This window comes from Rhineura floridana, chromosome 3 (assembly GCF_030035675.1).
Source record: "Rhineura floridana isolate rRhiFlo1 chromosome 3, rRhiFlo1.hap2, whole genome shotgun sequence".
NCBI classification, from domain to species: domain Eukaryota; kingdom Metazoa; phylum Chordata; class Lepidosauria; order Squamata; family Rhineuridae; genus Rhineura; species Rhineura floridana.
Genome location: NC_084482.1, coordinates 203,707,842 through 203,725,105, shown reverse-complemented (window position 1 = coordinate 203,725,105; position 17,264 = coordinate 203,707,842). Strand labels below are relative to the sequence as shown.

The following is a 17,264-nucleotide window of genomic DNA, read 5'->3' as shown; positions in this document are numbered from 1 at the left end:
TGGAAGGATCTGCTTTGTGTGGCCCGGTGTCTGAAGTATAGTGGGTTATAACATGGAATGGGGCCATTTCTGTGGTGATACAAAAGCTGTGAAATTTCCTCCCTTGAGAATTTCCCTTCAGGTCTTGCCTCTCTTCCACCTTTTTGCTGCTCCGATCTCTGTTGCTGGTCATTAGTTTTTATAGGGTGTGTTTTTAAATATATTATTTATATTAATATGTTTGCCTACGGCCATACTACCCTAAACATGCCTGATCTCGGAAGCTAAGCAGGGTCAGGCCTGGTTAGTACTTGGATGGGAGACCACCTGGGAATACCGGGTGCCGTAGGCTTAGAGGAGGAAGGCAGTGGTAAACCACCTCTGAATACCTCTTACCATGAAAACCCTTTGAATATATCCAAAAAGATTCATAGGGTCACCATAAGTCATAATTGACTTCAAGGCCTATAACAACAACAAATATGTCTTGTTAGCGTCTTGCAGACTTTTTAGTCAAAATTGCAGGTTACAAATTTTTAATTTTAACGTAATGAAGATAATTTTCTAGGCCCTTAATGGTATTCAGTTTTTATATGAATTTTATTTATAACGTGTTTCATGTTGTGCTAGGTTGTGCAACATTTTAAAAACCAGACCCTTGGGTGAAAGGAGTGGGTTGACATGGTGATAGGGACAGGAAAGGATTATTGTAGCAGAGACATCCTCAGTCAGATGGGGGAAAGAGATATGATACCTGAAAGGTTGTCTCATGCCTTATAAACCTAATTGATCACTGTGCTGTGCAGGTGAGGGTCTCCTGCAAACACCATCTTATCAAAACGTCTGTTCCGCACAATATAGGAGTCAGGCCTTTAGTACTGTGGCATCTACCCCTTTGGAATTCCTTCCCCTAAAGTATGAGACAGGCACTGTCTCTGTTGTCTTTTTGGCACCTGCTGAAGATCTTTCTCTTTCATCAAGCCTTTTAAGCAGAGATCTTTCCCAGTAGGTTTTTGTATTGGAATTGTTTTTAGATGCTTTAATTGTTTTATCATTTGTGTGTTTGCCACCCTGGGCTCCTTTTGGGAGGAAGGGCAGGATTTAAATTTAAATAATCATAATATGAGGCAGAAGCCACAGGAAGGAAGTGGCAGGAATCTAGAAAAGAGTCTGCCTGAGCATAGACAAAATTCCTGTTTTTGTCTCTGTAGGTGATGGGAAGGGAAGTCAGCTCAAAATGGAGAATTCTCAGTATGGAGGAAATGAGCTGGAGGAAACACCCAGGATGCTACCAGAGATAAGCCAAGGGGATGTGCCACTAACTGCTGATATGCATGAGAACAGATGTGAGTCCAACAGGGGGCAGGGGAAAGAGCCTCTAAAAACTGAGAATGACTTCAGCAAGTTCTCAGAAGCACATGGCGTTGCATGTAAAGAAAATTGCACAGTTTATACAGGGAAGGGAAAGTCCTTGTTCTGCAAGTATGGTAGACAGGTCTACCTCAAATTAAGACTTGCAGTGAAACCTTCTGGAGAGAATCAGTCTGAATGTCACACAAAGGGGGATTACGTCCTGCAAAATTCAGACCATCAGAGAAGTCACATAGGAGAAAAAATATGCCAATGCTTAGAGTGCGAGGAAAGCTTCCATCAGAGAGAGGATCTGCTTAGACAACAGAGCAGCTATACAGGGGAGAAATCTTATAATTGCCCCGAGTGTGGGAGAAACCTTTTTCAGAGATCACATTTGATGAGGCATCTTCAGAGTCATACAGGAGAGAAACCTTTCAAATGCCTTGAGTGTGGGAGTTGTTTTCATCAGAGAATAAATCTGATGAGACATCAGAGAATTCATACAGGAGAGAAACCACACAAGTGTCTCCAGTGCAAAAGAAGCTTCTCTCGGAAGGATCAGCTGCTCCATCAGAGAATTCACAAAGGATAGAGAACCTGCCAATTCCCTGAATGCGGGAGAACTTTTGGGTCCAAAGATGCACTGATTTGCCATCTGAGAACCCATGAAGGACATCAACAGAGTTAATAATCTGAGAGAATAGTCAGGTTTATGCGTAAATATGTTTAAGTGGGCCTGTAAAAACAAATTTTAAATCATAATTCCCTCTCTTGTTGACCTGGTGTGAATGCTGATGCTCATCTGGCCGACAGGAACGGTGCGTGTGCATGTGGATGGCCCAGTGAGGGCTAAGGCTGTGTATAGGTCATACATTCAAAGCACACGACTTCCCCCAAAGAATCCTGGGAATTGTAGTTTAAGGCTGCTGGGAATTGTAGCTCTGCGAGGGGTAAACTACAATTTCCAGCACCCTTAAACTACAGTTCCCAGGATTCTTTGGGGGAAACCATGTGTTTTGAATATGGTGTGTACTCAGTGTGCTCAGTTGCTGTGGCCTTTTGGGAGGGGAGAACGGAAAATTGGAATATGAGGAATGTTGTATGAGGAGAGCACCGCTGACTTAATTGGAACAGTGTAGAGAGGTTTCTGCAAAGGGACTATGGGAACTGAACATCTGAAGGTGTCTTCTGTGGAGTGTAACCATTGGTCTCCTGAGCTCACTTATTGCCTGCCTGCCTGCCAGTGGCTCTCCATGGCCTTACTCATTTCTCAATTCCTTCTACTTTATTTAGGAAGCTGCACTGGTCCCTGTAGTTCAGCATTTGCAGCTCTTGTGGGAGGAACAGCGGGATACAAATGTAATAAATAAAAGCAGTAATATATAAAATTGTTGACACTGATTGGCGGCAGCTCTCCAGGATCTCAGACGAGGGTCTTTTGCAGCCCTACCTTTGTCTTTGAAAGAGGTGTGGACACATTCATGGAGGATGAGGCTGTCCTTGGCTACAAACCCTGATGATTATGTTCTATCTCCACTGTAGAGAGAGCATATTTCTGAATACTAGTTGCTGGAATCCGCAGCAGGGGAGAGTTGCTGTTGCTCTCAGCTCCTGCTCTTAGGCTTCCCATTGGGGCACCTGTTTGGCCACTGTGAGAACAAGATGGTGGACCTGCTGGAAATTAAACCCTGGGATCTTCTGCATGCAGTGCAGATTTATTTATTTATTTATTTATTTTATTAGATTTATATACCGCCCGACTAGCATTAGCTCTCTGGGCGGTGAACAACAGAATATAAAAATACAAAACATCTCAGATCTCATAATAAATACAGCATAAACATATATAAAGCAAGAAATCAAAAACAATTACAACAAAATTTAAAACTAAAACGAGTTACATATTAAAACGCCATAGCAAAGAGGCAAGTGTTAACCTGGCGCCGAAAGGAGAGCAATGTTGGCGCCATACGCACCTCTTCGGGGAGACTGTTCCACAGTTCGGGGGCCACCACTGAGAAGGCCCTAGATCTTGTCACCGTCCTCCGAGCCTCCCTATGAGACAGAACTCGGAGGAGGGCCTTCGATGTGGAGCGTAGTGTACGAGCAGGTTCATATCGGGAGAGGCGTTCCGATAGGTATTGTGGTCCCGTGCCGTAGATGTTCTACCACTGAGCTGTGGCCTTTACCTGTGTTACAGGGATCCACTCATCCCGTGAAAAAGTTGCTGTTTTTAAACTTGCCTCATTTAATTCTGAACAGGTAGAAGAACATAGGAAGCTGCCCAATAGTGAATTATACCATTACGCCAGTATTGTCTGCACTGACTGGCAGTGGCTGTCCAGAGTTTCTTGCAGGGAGTCTTTCTAAGCCCTACCTGGAAACTCCGGAGGTTGAACGTGGACCATTCTGCATGCAAAGCAGATGCTCTGCCACTGAACTATGGCCCTTCCCATCTAGGACGAACACTGCTGCACTTCTGAGCCTAAGAAAATAGATTTATATCCTGCCCTTAAATCCTAAAGCATTCTTAGAACAGTTGCTTCTAATCCTGGGTTTTTAAAAATAATCTCTGTCTCTTCAGGTGATGGGAAGTTGGGTCAAGACATAACTCTTGCCAAGGTGGGATTGGGTCAGAGGGAATACAGAGGACATTATTTATTGATGTATGTATTACATTTATATCCCACCTTTCTTCCAAGGAGCTCAAACTGGTATACATGGTTCTCCCCTCTCCATTTTATCCTCACAACAACCCTGTAAGGTAGGTTAGGCTGAGAGCCTGTGAGGTAAATGAGCTTCATGGCTGAGTGGAGATTCGAATTCTTAGCAGAAATATCCTGAGGGAATATTCATGGGACATCCAAAAGTCAAGGGTAGAGATAAAAATCCAAGGGGCAAGAGGGGAAGAAGGCAGTGGAGGGAAAGGAAGAATGCAGGGAGCTTCCAGAAGGTCTTACAGCTACTGATTGCCAGACGCAGGGGCGGTGGAGGGGATTGTTCTTCAAGTATTCTGTAGATTGGGACCTTGTATAAAATGTATTGGAGAGGCCCATTATAAATGTCCTCCACAGGGGGAGAGCAAAGTACCATGACAAACATCAGAATACAAACCGGAGAAAAATCATGTAGATGTTCTGAGTTTGGGAAATGCTCCAGGCAGAGTGAAAACACATTTGAGCCTTCAGAGGTTTCACAACGAAGGCAAATTGTATGAATGCTCAGGGGTTGAGAAAAGTTTCTATCCAAGAGAGAATGTGGTTACAGGCAAGTGTTGCTCTGTAGGAAGACAGTGTTTTGGAACAGCTTCACTTAAAAATGTGCATTGATGGAACATGAGAGGATCCAGACGGAAGAGTGACTACATGGATGTTTTCTTTATGGATATAATTTGCTCAGGCAGAGAATTCCTATGGGAGAGAAGTTGCACAAATCTCCTGAGTGAGGAAAAGGTTTCTCATGGATAGAAATGCTGAGTGATGCTCCATCTGAGAGGACTGAGATTTTTTTAATGTTCTCATCATGGGAAGAGTTTTGTTCAGAAACCTGCTGATTATCCATCAAAGCATCCATGATGGAGTTTATGCTCCATGGATTAGCAACTGTTTTTCTGGAGAGCACCCCTCAAGGGGATCTATTTGCATTGGAATCTACTGCTGCTGCTGACCCCTGTGATGATCTGAGAGAACCAAGTTCTACACACAGTCCTTCAATTGTCAAATGTCATCTTGGTACAAGGAAGCAGGCTAGGATCCCAAGCATAAATATGGGAAATAATACAGCTTAAGAAGACTTTTGCTGCTTTTGACCAATGGCTGTTGCAGCTTCCCAAGAAATGAAAAGATAAAATTCCAGGATACAAACTCAAAATTGAATTCAAAAGATAGATAAATTGAACATTACACATGGGACTTAACAAGACAATATGTTTGAGATTTACTATTGTTGCTGTCATCACTACCAGCTCCTAGACACCCTGGGAACATATGGGTTGCTAAAGCCTCATGGATGACCAGAGGCCTGTGGTTGTCTCACAAAGCACAGTTGGCAGGTTTAATTCTTGAGTTGTCCCTTTCAACAGGGAAAGCGTGACTTGTAGAATGGAAGATGGCAGATCTGGTTCCCGTATAGCTTCTTGTCTGCTCAGATCCTGCTTGTTGGCTTCCCAGAGGCATCTGGTTGGCCACTGTGAGAACAGGATGCTAGACTAAATGGGCCACTGATCTGATCCAGCAGGGCTCTTCTTATTTCTCTCTCTGAGGAGATATGTCCTGCAAGATAAGCCAAAAGAACTGCATTTGCCTTCATTTGAATAAATATATACTAATGACAGTCATTTTTCCTTGACTGTCTGGGTTTCCTTGGTACCTGAGAATATATTCTTTTAAAGAGAGGGTAATCCTAGATTAATTCATGGAGGATAAAACTGAATGGCTACTAATCCTGATGGTTATGTTCTGCCTCCACTATCGGAGACAGTTTGCTTCTGAATGCCAGTTGCTAGAAACCGCAGAAGGGGAGAGTAGTGCTGGTGTGCTCATGTCCTCATGGGCTTCCCACAGGCATCTGGTTGGGCACTGTGAGAACAGGATGCTGGACCAGATGGACATTGGCTTGATCCAGCAGCTAAGCTCTTATGATGTCCTGGAGCAGGGTTCCCAAACTGTGGTTCGCAATCTTCATTCAGGTGGTCCACTGTAAAAATACAATTAAAATCATACAGCATCTAGCACAGTGCATTACAATTGCTCCTGTAGGCAGAAAAATCATTAAGTGGTCCACCAAGACCCTCAGCAATTTTCAAGTGGTCCATGGGGGGAAATGTTTGGGAACTACTGTTCTAGAGACAAGGGGCTGGGGCAGATGTTCAGCAGAGAGAGTGAATTAGGGTGCACAGCAGAGGGAAGACCAGCAAGCAGCAGTTGACAGGACTCTAAAGAGGTGATCCAGAACCCAGACAAAATCCCTCTCTCTTGTCTCTTCAGGTGACGGGAAGAGAAGTTGGATCAAGGTGGAGCATGCTCAGCATGGAGGAAATGAGCTGGAGGAATCTTCTAAGACACTACCACGGATAGGTCAAGGGAATATGTCCGTGATAGCCAAGATGCACCAGGAAAGATGTGAGTTCAAGAGGGGAGAGGGAAAGCAGCTGATGAAGTCTCCAAATGAATCCAGCAACCTCTTGGAAGGTCTTGAGGGTTCTTGTACTGAAAAATGCACAGTGTCTCCAAGGGAGGAAAAGCTGTTGTTCTCCAAGTGTGGTAGAAGGTTCTGCCACAAATCAGGACTTGTTATGAAACATGCTGGAGAAGGCCAATCTGAACTTCGGACTGTGTGGGGGAGGGGTGGAATTCCAGCAAAATCCAGACCAACAGAGAAGGTGACAATGGGAGGAAAATTGCACCAATATCCCATGTGCGGGAAAGGCTTCCATCAGAAAGCTAATTTTCTTAGACATCAGAAGAGCCATAGAGCAGGAAAACTTTACAGTTGTCCCGAGTGCGGGAAAAACTTTTCTTCGAGAGGCCACTTGGTGAGACATCAAAGAGCTCATACCGGAGAGAGACCATACCGATGCCTTGAGTGTGGGAAAAGCTTCACACAGAATGAACATTTGAGGAGACATTTGATAATCCATACAAGAGAGACCTTACATATTCCTTGAGTGTGGAAGAAAACTATCTCAGAAGTCTGATCTGATGAGACAGAGAACTCACAAACAGCGAAATTTTGTATGCCCTGAGCGTGGGGAAACTTTTGGTCCAGATGTTCACAGCTTCTCCATCAGAGAATCCATAGAGGACATGAAAGTTAACGGTCTGAGAGAGAACAGTCATACTTATGAATAAATACTTTTTAGGTGGGGCTGTAAAAATAAATATTTATGTCATTGTTCTTTTCATGGGTTTTCCCCCAAAGGGCCTGAGAATATTCAAGCTATGAGACTGACTTATACAGAGTGAGACTGTTGGATGTCTGGTCCGCTATTGTCTGCCAGACTGGCAGAAGCTCTCCCAAGTTTCAGCTAGAAAGCTTCACTGCATATCATAGCATCCATATAAGGCAGTGACAGACCTTATACTCCCCTGAGCAGCAATTATTTCTGTTGAAAGGCATCTCTGAAGTGGATCTACTTACTGATGACCCCTCTGATACTCTGAAAGTGTCATATTCTGCACAAAAGTTTTCACATCAAATGTCACAGTGGGAGAGGGCAATAGGCTAAATCCTATGCATGCATAGGAAATGCATCTGTTGTGGCACCCAATTTTGTGAGGTTGCTGAAACCTCCTGGCTTGCCATTGATCTGTGGCTGCTTCACAAAGTATAATTCCCAGGTTTGAGTCTTTGAGTTGTACATCTGACAGGGAAATCATCATGGGATTCATGACTTGTAGAATAGAAAGTCATTTGTGCTGTAAAATAAGGCAAAAATAACCTCATTTGCATTTATTGGCTTAATTATACAAGTTGTACCATCCACCTTTCCCAGGAGCAGAGTCTGGGACACCTTACATTTTACTATTTTAAGCAGAGGATGATCTTAGAGAGGGGGAGGGGGAAATACAAGTTTAGCAGCGACATTATGAATTAGAATGACCCGTTGGTTCTCACCTGAAAGGTGCTTTTACTGGATGCCAGTCCATCACGTGGGTAGGAGTCTGTCATCTGGTCCAAGGACAGGAAATGCGCTGATGTTTGCAGTCTGAGGGGGGCGTCACTGGCCTGCAGACCCCAGTTCATTTCCGGACGCCGGACACCAAGACGTAATGCTGGAGGCATAATACTGGAACAGCTTATGTGCAGGCCTGGCACGAATCCAGAAAGGTTAATAATACTGCGGCCAGCAACGGCCTAGCATAGCTAATGGAGAAAAATGGCTACGGTGATAAAGTAGGCAACAAGTGTTCCATAAATTACAAGGAAAATGATCAGCCCGGAAGGTTGATTTTCTCTCTCTCTCTCTCTCCTTCTATGAGAGCCTTCGAATGCACTGGCAGCAGCTTGACTCTAAGCTAGAAATAGTGGTCGAGCCCCAGTGTACCGAACCTGGTGGGCCGTGATGGACTGGCATCCAGTAAAATCACCTTTCAGGTGAGAACCAACGGTTCATTTTCCCTGAATGCCAGTCCATCACGTGGGACATACCAAAGCCGTCCCAGCTGGGTGGGTCGGGCGAGCCCACTAATCTGTAGAGATCGCTTGCTGCAGGACCCGTCTCCCGAAGGAGGCCGAGGCATAACGGTCTATCTTATAGTGTCTAATGAAGGTAGAAGGAGAAGACCAATTTGCCGCTCTGCAGATTTCTCTCAGGCGTTAGTGGAGAAGGCTGCCGAGGTGGAGGCTGCCCTCGTTGAGTGGGCCGTAATGCCCTGCAGTGGTGCCAAGTTGCTGGCCTCATAGGCTAGCCTGATGCAAGTTCTTAGCCATCTCGCTAAGGTTGGAGTGGAGGCCTTTTTGCCCAGAGACCTGGGGTGGAGCAATATGAACATTGCCTCCATGGACCTCACCTTTCTTGTTCTGTCTATGTACACCCTAAGCACCCTAGTGACATCTAGGCAATGCAGCTCCCTTTCCCTTGGGTGTACTGGTCTGGGACAAAAGGACGGTAGGATCAGTTCCTCTTCCCTGTGGAAGGTGGAATTGATCTTAGGGATGAAGGATGGGTCCATTCTAAGGACAACGGACTCCTCGTGAAAGGTGCAGAGCTGGCGTGCAACCGACAGGGCACCCAGCTCCGAGACGCGCCTGGCTGACGTGATGGCGATGAGGAATAGGACCTTATAAGGTCAAGAGCTGAAGGGGAATGGTCTCTAGCGGCTCAAAGGGTGATCTCTGCAGTGCAAATAGAACCTTCTGCAAATCCCAAGAGGGAAAGCGGTGGGTGGTCGGAGGCTGTGATGCCGCCACTCCTTTGAGGAAACGCCGGAGCAGTGGATTGCTGCCAACTGGTTGACCGGAAGCGGGCGAAAGGAAGGCAGATATGGCTGATGCCTGGCTGCTTAACATGGTGGCCTTCAGGCCAAGTCGGAGCCCCCCATGCAAGAATTCAAGAATCTGCGGGGCACTGGCCTTAGACGGGTGAATTTTCCTGGAGTGACACCAGCCAGCAAATGTCCTCCGTGTAGCCTGGTAGATTCTAGTCATGGATGGCCGCCGTGCCAACAAAATGATGTCAATGACTTCTGACGTAAGGCCAGAGCATCTCAAGGTTCTCCGCTGAAGAGCCACACTGTCAGGCTCAGCCAATCCAGGTCTGGGTGATGAAGTGGCCCCTGGCACAGCAGATCCTGTCTCCGTGGTAGCCTCCACAGATCTGCGACTGAGAGGTTGAGGAGCTCCGAGAACCATGGTCTCCGTGGCCACCAGGGAGCAATCAGCACTAGGTGGGCCCTCTCCTCCCTCACCTTTCGCAGGGTGTGGCCCAGGAGAGGGACCGGAGGGAATGCGTAGAGAAGGCCCTTCGGCCACGGTTGTGAGAGGGCATCTACGGCCTCCGCTCCCGGGGACCAGTGCCGTGCAAAGAAGCAAGGCAGCTGGTGGTTGAGATTTGATGCGAAGAGGTCTATCTCTAGCCTGCCGTACCTCAGCTGAATTCTGGCGAACACCTGCGGGTGTAAAGATGACTCCCATGGCAGAACCTTCTGGCGGCTGAGCCAGTCTGCCGTGGTGGTGTGCTCCCCGCTGAGGTGCTCTGCTGACAGGGAGGTAAGGTTTTGCTCTGCCCACTGCAAGAGAAGAGAGGCCTCCGCCTGTAGGCTCCTTGATTGGGTTTCCCCTTGTCTGACGATGTGAGCCTTCGTCGTTGAATTGTCGGTGTAAACCATGACATTGTCGAGACGAAACAGCTGGCTGAAGTGAAGGAGGGCGAGATGGGCTGCTTGGAGTTCTAGCCAGTTGATGCTGTGATTCGTCTCCTCCTCTGACCAGGTGTCCTGTGTGTATGCTGTGTTGCAGTGCGCTCCCCAACCCAGCAGGCTGGCGTCCGTTGTAATTATGGTCCTGGGGGGCTCCCTGAAGGGGATACCCCTTAGCAAGTTGTCCTGCCTTGTCCACCATTGGAAGGACCTTTGGCGCTCCCTGGACAAAGGAATCCATTTGTGCTGGTATTTTGCAATGCTTGCCTGATGGGGGAGCAGGGCCCACTGCAGGTAACATGTATGGTGGCGCGCCCATGGAACTATCTGAATGGTTGATACAAAGAGACCCAGGGCCCTGGCCAGGCTCATGATGTCCGCCGATCTCCTTCGTCGGAGGGAGGAAGCCATCTCCCTGATTGCTTGTACCCTTTGAGGGGAGAGACAAATGAGGCCACGATCTGTGTCTATCAGGGTCCCCAGATGCTGCAGCTGTCGAGAAGGGGCTAGGTGGCTCTTCTCGTGGTTGACTAGGAAGCCCAGTCTGTTGAGGAGAGTTAAGGCAAGGTGGACATGGTCCCGAGCGCACTGTAAAGTGCCCTGAAGAGCAGGTCGTTGAGGTACGGATAGATGTGTACTCATTGAAGCCGGAGATGGGCCACTGTGGCCGCCTTGATCTTTGTGAACACCCTCGGGGCTGACGAAAGGCCAAAAGGCAGGGCTCTGTACTGAAAAGGATGGTGCCCGAGTGAGAACCTCAGAAATCTCCTGTGCCCAGGAAGGATCGGTATGTGAAGATATGCCTCCTTCAAGTCTATGGATGCCAGGTAATAGCGTTCCTGCAGGGCTTCCGTGATGGAGGCTAGGGATTCCATCTTGAATCTGCAGTACTTCACCGACCTGTTCAGATGCTTGAGCTGTAGGATTGCCCTCCATGAGAGATCCTGTTTGGGCACGAGTAACAAGACAGTAGACGCCTGAGCCATGCTGAGGCTGCTCGATCTCCTCTACAACCTGGATCTCCACCAGGTGTCGTACAGCCGCTGACAGATTGAGCTTTCGTGACTGATCCCTTGGAAGCCTGGAGGGAATGTGTCTGGGGTGTGGTGGGTGGGAGAATTCCAATGAATAATCTCTGGTGACAGTATTGAGGACCCAGGCATCCGCCCCGATGACCTCCCATGCGGGGGCAAAGCGTAGCAGACGGCCCCTGATGTGTAAGGCACAATTGACGACAGGCCCTACCACCACGCCTAGGGGCGGTGGCTGTGTAGTCTGAGCGGCCTCCCTGAGCTGGACGCTGCTTGGTGTTGTAGTGGGATCTAGCCCATGAGTAGCGGGAGGAGGGTTTGTAGTCTCTACCTCCTGGGGATTGTCTAGAGTCATGAAAGGACTGGAAAGAGTTGTAGGGGGGCGTATTTTCTCTGGAAATGCCTCACCTCGTGTCTCGCGGTCGCCATGTATGGCTTTCTCCTTTCCTTGGGGTCCACGAGCACTTCCTTGAGCGTCTCGTCACCAAACAGCTTGCCTCCGGCGAAAAGCCTAGTAGCGAGATTGGCCCTGGCTGTGTTGTCAGCCTCCCAATGCTTGAGCCAGACCATGCCATGATGTCAGCAGCCAAGGCTCTGGCCGCGAATTGAGAGGAGTCCATTGTGGCATCTGCGATGAAGGACGCTGCTCTATGAAGCTTTAACAGCGTCTTCTTAGTGCGCTCTGGATCCTGCTCAGGGTTGTCCAGTAGCTCATCCAGCCAGACCAAGGAGGCCCTAGCGAAGGCTGATGCAGTGCTAGAGGCTCTGAAGGCAATGGCGACGGCCTTGTGAGCCTGCTTCAAGGCATAGTCCAGCCGGCACTCCATAGGATCCTTTAGTTGCATCTCCCCTTTAGGGAGAACGGATCTAGAGACAAGGCCCAGCACTGGAGTGTCCACTGTCGGGATCTGAAGAAACTCCATGACATCAGCTTCAATGATGTATAACTTGTTGGTCAGGGCTCTCCTTCTACGGGACTGCAAGGGATTGTTGCATTCCGCCAGGGCAGACCTGCGGACCGGAGCTGGAATGGGAGCTGCAAGACGGGATGAAGGCTGTTCTGGATCTATGCCCGCAGCAGTAGCCTTATCAGCCCCCAGGTCTTCCATGCCCAAGGTAGTCCTGACTCTCCTCAAGAGCGGGGTGTAGTCAGAAGGCTTGAAGAGGTGCTGCGGAGGAGGCTCAGGCTTCTCGTCCTCAGAATTGGTGCTCCAACCTGCCTCTGAGAGCTCGTCATCCGATGGGAGGTCATGGTCTTGTGGCTGCTGCTTGTGGAACCTGCCTCTCGAGGCGTCAAAGGGACTTGGGGACAACTCCCCCTCCTCCTCTGAATAATGGAGAGGCTCCATCGTGTGATGAGACTTGCTCCTAGCTTTTCGCCCCCCCGAAGAAGTCGACTCGGAGGGGTGGGTAGAAACTGTGGCTTGAAGAGAGTCGAAGCTGCTAGCCATGGAACTAAAGAAAGCCTCTCTAAACTTCTTCATGAAATCCTCCTGAAAATCCAGAGGCTGGCCCCTGCTCGAGGTAGAACGGCTTGACGAACGCGTTGAGCAAGCTGTTTGCTGGGATAGGCCACTAGATTCGCCATCTGAGGGTTCCATGTTAGGTACGTTGCCTGACCCCTGCCCTGAGAAGCCCTGGGGTTATGGGCCGTCTCGGGCGCGCGGACCTGTGTCTGCTCCTCCTGCCCCATATGCCTAGCCCTGTTGGAGGGCTGACTAGAGGGTCCCGTGGTGCGTGTCTTCTTTGATTTCTTGGTGATGGGAGGAAGTTGAGCGACCCTCTGACCCGACAGGGGAAGAGGCGGGCTCGCCATGGGTTGAGCTGACTGTGCAAGCGAGGACACAGGCAGCTTGGCCGCATCCTGTTTGGAGGCCATGAGGAAGGCTATGATAAGGTTGCCGACTCGCTGACCGCTGTGGAGAGCCTTTTTCTGTCCGCTGGCATGAAGGAAAGGAAAAGGGCCGGTTAGCCTTGGAAGTGGAATGGCCACTTAACAAAGGATTGGGTATAAAGGCGAAAAAGACATGCTCTGCCCAGCTTGAGTGCCCCAATGGAAAGCTGTGCCCAGTACCACAATTGGTATGGGGTGGTAGCATAAAAAGCTGAAAAAACTCACCAAGGTGCGCTCTGCCCAGTACTGCCGTTGGTATGGGGTGGTAGCATAGCTTGTGCATGTTGGGCAAGGACATGGAAAAAACCTGGTTGATTTTCTATCACTATTGTCCTTTTCTTTACTTTTTTTTTTAACTGGGGGGGCGCTGCAGGTGAAGCAATCTATTCCCTCTTCAATGAATGCTCGGGAAGTGGTTGCAGCGGTCTGCCAGCCAGCTGAAGGCTGGGAGGAGGTGGAAGCGGCAGCCCCATCAGGCAACCGGCTGCCGGGAAGCTGGAGGCAGAGCAGCCTGGGCACCGGCAAGCCACACGGAGCCTGCTGGTCGGCAGGGAAAACAAACTCCTGGCCCCGCTGTATCAGCTGGAGCCGGCGGGGTGTGACGGACCCGCTGCCCAGCTGATCATCGGCCGCCAGGAAGGTTGCTTGGGTCCGTCGGCTGCAGCCGCGGTGAGGAACAGATCCCGCCTGCTGGCGGCTCCCCAGCGGCAGCAGCAGATGCAACAGCTCCCACAAGGGAAGGCTGCGTAGTTCCGCCGGCGGCGGCCGCAGCGACGAACGGATCCCGTCCGGCGCGGCAGCCGCAACAGGGAGCATCACCACAAAGAAAATGGCTGCCACCACTCTGCCCCGGTAGGACCACGGCGAGGCGAGGCATCAAGGGCCGGGGATCACAGCCGCAGAAAACGTGGCGGAATGAGAGGGACCCCCCCGGGGGTATAGCCCCCTCCTCCAGGCAGCAAGGCCTGGGTCAGGCTCCCAAACACACGGTTCAGTGGAGCCCGACAAGATGGTGCCCATTCGTGCCAAAATTTTAAAGGACCCCTAAACTTAAAGGGGGCAATAAAACGAAAAAGGGAGCTTAAAAGCCTCAAAAAACACAAGAAAAAGGGATGGGGTGGAAACTCCAACCCCCTTAGCCCTTAAAATAAAAAGGGGAGGAAAAAATAAGGAGTCAACCCTAAGTGAACAACTCACATGGAGAGTAGTTCAGATGCGTCTGGCTTGGACCAGGACAGGAAATGAACTGGGGTCTGCAGGCCAGTGACGCCCCCCTCAGACTGCAAACGTCAGCGCATTTCCTGTCCTTGGACCAGATGACAGACTACTACCCACGTGATGGACTGGCAGCCAGGGAAAATATACATGGCAGGAAGATCAGCGAGGAGGAGGTTTCTCTTTTAACAACAGGTGACCAGAACATAGACAAAATTCCTTTCTTATTGTCTCTTCAGGTGTTGGGAAGAGAAGTTGGATCAAGATGGAGAAATCTCAACTGGGAGAGACTTCACCGGCAGAAACGCACAGGGCATTAGCAGAAGCATCCCAATGGAATTTTCCTGTGTCATCTGAAATATATGAGGAGAGATGGGAATCAAAAGGGCAACAGGAGAAGAAGCTGTTGGTGGAGAGAGAGAATGAATACAGTGAGGTTGTACATGGTGTTCCAGCTGCCGCACGGGGGGGAAAGCTGTTGGTCTCCAAGCACAACAGAAAATCCCGCTATAAAACAGGGCTTGTTATGAACTCTGCCAGAGAGAACTTCTATAAAAATCCCACTCTGGGGCAAAGCATCGGGCAGAAGTGTTACGTGGATAACCATCAGGGAATCCATGCAGGTGAGAAACAATATGAGTGCAAGAAAGGTTTTTGGCATGGAGATGATTTGATTGGATATCAGAATATTCAAACACAGGAGGGACCTTATGAATGTCTTGAGGATCGGAGAAGCCTCGGTAACAGGAAGACATTAAAGAGAGATCAAGGAATTCAAACGGAAGGGAGACGATACCAGTGTACTCAGTGTGGGAAGTTCTTCAGACACAGACAAACTTTGACAAAACACCAGAAAATTCATACAGGAGAGAAACTGCATGAATGTCCTGCGTGTGGGAAAGGATTTACTTCCAGGGAGCCGTTATTGAGACATCAGAGAATCCACACTGGAGAGAAACCATACGAATGTCCCCAGTGTGGTAAGTGCTTTAGACAGAGAGTACATTTGATGTGTCATCAGAAAACCCATACAGGAGAGAAACCATTTAAATGCTCCGAATGTGGGAGAAACTTCTCTCGGAGAGATAAGCTAATAAGACATCAGAGAATTCACAGAGGACAGAGGCCTTATGTGCACCTTGAAGGTGGAAAGAGTTTTGATCTGAAAACGTCACTGATGAAGCATCAGAGCATCGAAGAAGGGCACTGAGAGACTTTTAAACTTCATAGCTTTTTCCATTTTTTTCCTCTTTAAGAAGTGAAGCAGGGGTCCAGACTTCCTTAAAGTGGTATTCAAATCTCAGAGAGGAAGACTTTGTTGGTAATCTGTGCTATACAATAAAGCGTATGCATTATGTGGTGGTTAATGAACAGGTCTGTGTGTTTTTTAGCATCCCTGTTTGCAAAGCACTAAAGGAATACAATAATAAAAGCAATTTTTACTGGATGTAGACCATCATGGCAGGGTCTCCTGCTTGCCTCTGTGCTAGGAATATTGATGTTAAAAGCTAATCCAAAAGAGTAACAACCAGAGACATACTGAAAGAAACACTGGAAAGCTTTGTCAAAAGAAGTTAATGCATAATAGAAAAAAGGCATACTATACTGAAAGTCACAATGATACTATGGGCTAAAAGAGTCTATGTGAGAGAGGTGATGCAAGCCACTTTTGTAATGGGAAGGGCCATAGCCCAGTGGCTGAGCATCTGCTGTGCATGTAGAAGGTCCCAGATTCAATCCCCAATGGCATCTCCAAGTAGGGCTGGGAATGTCCCCTGCCTGAAACCCTGGAGAGTCGCTACCGGTCAGTGTAGCCCACAGTGAGCTCAATGGACAGTCTGACTCTGCATAAGGCAGCTTTCTATGTTCATTTCCTTGCTCTGGCTGAAGTCATCTTGAATATAAGGAAGGGCCATAGCCGTGTGGTAGAGCATCTGCTTTGCATGCAGAAGGTCCCAGGTTCCATCTCTGGAAAGTTTCCTTGTCTGAAACCCTGGAGAGCTACTGCCAGTCTGTGTAGACAATATTGAGCTAGATGGACCAATGGGTCTGGCTCAGTCATAGGCAGCATCCTATGTTCCTAATAATTAAGAAAGGTTAGGAGAATAAACTCTGCAAGGCAAGTGGTGCAGAAGTGGGGAAGCTTTTTGTCAGCCCAAAGGCTGCATTCCCCTCTGGGCCGCACGCCAGTGATGGAATGGAGCAATAGATGTAACTTTTACCTTTTGTACAGTAGGCTAGTTTCTACACACACACACACTATCCTCCATCTGGGCAAGCATTGCTGTCGGAGTTCAAGGAGGCATTCCAGCCAGGCACAAACACTTGGGGTGTCAAGCAGGGGTCTGGCATGGAGAGAGCTCCAAGGGCCAGATGGAGAGGCCATGGGGGGCAGCATTAGCCCACTGGGCCTGTGGTTTCCCACCCTGCAGTAGTGCTTGCAGGAATGTAGCTCATAAAGACAGCAGCAACATCAGGTGGTCCTCCAGATGTTTGTTTATTCAGTTAATTTATTATTGCATTAATATCCTGCCTTTCCTCCAAGGAACTCACGGTGGTGTCTCCTCCCTCTCTGTTTTATCCTCGCAACAACCCTGTGAGGTAGGTTAGGCTGAGAGACTGCAGCTGGCCCAAGATACCCGGTGAGCTTCGTGGCTAAGCAGGGATTTGAACCCTGGTCTTGCAGATCCCAGTCTGACACTCTTAACTACTACACCACCCTCTCTCCGCTGTTGTTGGACTCCCATCAGCCATAGCCAGCATGGCCAGAGGTCAGGGATGATGGGAGCTGTAGTCCAGTAACATCTGGGAGGCACCAAGTTGGGAAGGGTAGCTTAGAATCTCATGGGTACCGTGAAGGGAAAGGCCACCCTTGTTTATCCCCATCATCTGTAGTCAGATGTACACTGTCTGAACATGTATAACACTGATCTG

At 48.7% G+C, this 17,264-nt stretch overlaps 1 protein-coding gene and 1 pseudogene across 9 annotated transcripts in view; both read left to right on the top strand.

The window, feature by feature from the left end:
* LOC133381206 (zinc finger protein 566-like) overlaps nucleotides 1-15,721 on the top strand; it is a 49,908-nt gene extending 34,187 nt beyond the window's left edge. For 6 of the 9 annotated variants that reach the window (XM_061619941.1, XM_061619942.1, XM_061619938.1 and 3 more), the window contains exons 7-9: nucleotides 1,191-1,325; nucleotides 6,318-6,452; nucleotides 14,570-15,720. In XM_061619941.1, the coding sequence (XP_061475925.1) occupies nucleotides 1,191-1,325; nucleotides 6,318-6,452; nucleotides 14,570-15,540 (1,241 nt within the window). In that variant the 3' untranslated portion in view covers nucleotides 15,541-15,720. Of the gene's footprint in view, nucleotides 1-1,190; nucleotides 1,326-6,317; nucleotides 6,453-14,569 lie in introns of all 9 variants that reach the window. The other 3 variants (XM_061619944.1, XM_061619943.1, XM_061619945.1) reach the window with 3 other exon arrangements.
* On the top strand, nucleotides 223-331 carry LOC133382476 (5S ribosomal RNA; annotated as a pseudogene).
* Nucleotides 15,722-17,264: the final 1,543 nt, after the last annotated feature.